The sequence below is a fragment of the Lindgomyces ingoldianus genome, assembly GCF_010093535.1.
Source record: "Lindgomyces ingoldianus strain ATCC 200398 unplaced genomic scaffold BDR25scaffold_28, whole genome shotgun sequence".
NCBI classification, from domain to species: Eukaryota; Fungi; Ascomycota; class Dothideomycetes; order Pleosporales; family Lindgomycetaceae; genus Lindgomyces; species Lindgomyces ingoldianus.
Window position 1 is genome coordinate 890196 of NW_022985189.1, and position 1922 is coordinate 892117.

The following is a 1922-nucleotide window of genomic DNA, read 5'->3' on the forward strand; positions in this document are numbered from 1 at the left end:
AGATTGCTTTATATCGATCTAGTTAAGAAATTGTCTATACCTACTTTACACGTTTAACTTAGCACCCAAACTTTAAACCTGCCATTTCTCCACTCGTGTTGCTTCCCCCCCCCACTACTTTATTCGAGCTGCCCTACGCCTCTAAGCTTCTATGTTATGACGAATATCAACAGTCGGGCATTCCTAACGCCTATGCGCACATTGATCATGCCTATGAAGATGCTGCTCATGCCTGGTCAAGTTCATGCAACTCAGATCTGTCATTAACGACTAGCGGGGCTTTCAGTTCGTAAAGGTGGGTTGTACAGTCTTGCATGGCGCCGGCGAAGATGCCTGGATGTACAGCGGATTGGAGGACGACGGCGAGTAAAATCAACCTAGCTCAAGCGTGAGCGGGAGTAACTACCAAAGGTGTGGGCTGAAAACCCAGCAGAAGACTCACAAGCCATCAAAAATCATAAAGTCGGCTTCTTTTCGCATCAGGGGTCCACCAACACCGCCAGCCATTTCAGGAATACTGTCAGTTTATCAGCATTATTTCTATCACCCAGCATGGCCAACTTCGATATCTCACTCACCGATAAATGCATCTTGCCAAAATCAAGACGAACGCTGCCGTCATCGCCAGTAGGAAAGTCCTGAGGTCTTTCGGTAGATCCGCAAATACATGAGTACCATGTCTCCTACCAATCCTCAAGGTAAAGTCGGCCGTGAGGAGACCCGCAATTGCCATAATGACGGCCTGAAACGAGACACCGAAGATCATAATGGTGTTACCAACGGACCCTAGGCTGGGATTTTTTTCGGCCGTGGACGCCAGGATGCCGCCACCACACTGCAAGAAGAAGCCCACCAGATCGGCGGTGACGAAGGGCCATGTCCAAAATCGCGCAGGCATCCTCGTATGCTCCGGGCCAAAGTATTGTACCAGCGTCCTCAGTGTTGTGTACAACGCTGCAGCCAGGAAGGACGGTGAGACCATGAGCAACACCAGCTGGATCGGCAGAGCCGCGCCATTCCATGGGTTCTTGTGCAGGAACAAGCGACCGATATAGCCACAGCATTCACCAACACAGCCGATGAAGGTCATAATGGAAAAGACTTTCCAGGACCGCCAGAACCGGAAAATATGATAAAACTGTATCAGGGCGCAGATGGCGAATACAACGGCGTAGAAAGCATTGCCACCAAGATTCGGAGCGTAGCCGTATACGGTCGCCTCAACGGGACAACTGGGGGAGACCGCCTTGCAGTCATCGGTAGAGTCAGACATCTTCGGAGAAGAGGAAACAGATGTGGATCGTTGATTTAAGTTGATAGTTCGAGATTAGATAGAGATAGTCGATTTAAGTAGGCGGTTCGAGGTTAGAAATAGCGATAGCGTTGAATGAATGGTGACGGACACGAGGAGTAAATGGATAACTTGCGAGACGTAATGAGCAACTGTCATCGAGAAATACATTCCTTACTTATAGGATGCTTATTGTTCAACGAAAGTTTTATCAAGGTGGCTTATATCGAATGCATAAATGTAGGAACGGTAGGATTGTAGCTCGTGCCAATAATAAAGGCCTGGCGGCGACAAAAGGTCAAAAATCTGTAACTTATCTTCAGGGGTCCGCACTGGTGCTGGTGGCTTTTCCCGTGTCATCAACCCAGCCCCAATAAACGGCGTAAACGGCGTAAACGAGGTGAACGAGGTGAACGATCTAAACGACGTAAGCGCCTAAAGCGGAGACTTCGCATAAGGCGGTGATTCTGCCAACCCAGTGCTAAGCGGTAAAGAGCCTTAGTAAGAAGATCTTTTGTCTTCATAGTATGCCTGCGCTGTCGAGCAGTGTCAGGATTCAAGACGGTATCTCTATACCATATAGAGTCATTCGTCGGCTAGCGAATCGCGCCAGCATCCGAATCGCGAAACA

At 48.9% G+C, this 1922-nt stretch overlaps 1 protein-coding gene across 1 annotated transcript; it reads right to left on the minus strand.

Annotated features, from left to right (window-relative positions):
* Positions 1–226: 226 nt before the first annotated feature.
* On the minus strand, positions 227–1273 carry BDR25DRAFT_234038 (RTA1-domain-containing protein; the record flags this gene model as incomplete). The annotated part of the gene is made up of 3 exons (XM_033685464.1): positions 227–377; positions 443–517; positions 579–1273. 3 exons carry the CDS (start codon positions 1271–1273, stop codon positions 227–229), a joined length of 921 nt encoding a protein of 306 aa, XP_033544600.1.
* Between the last annotated feature and the right edge of the window lie 649 nt (positions 1274–1922).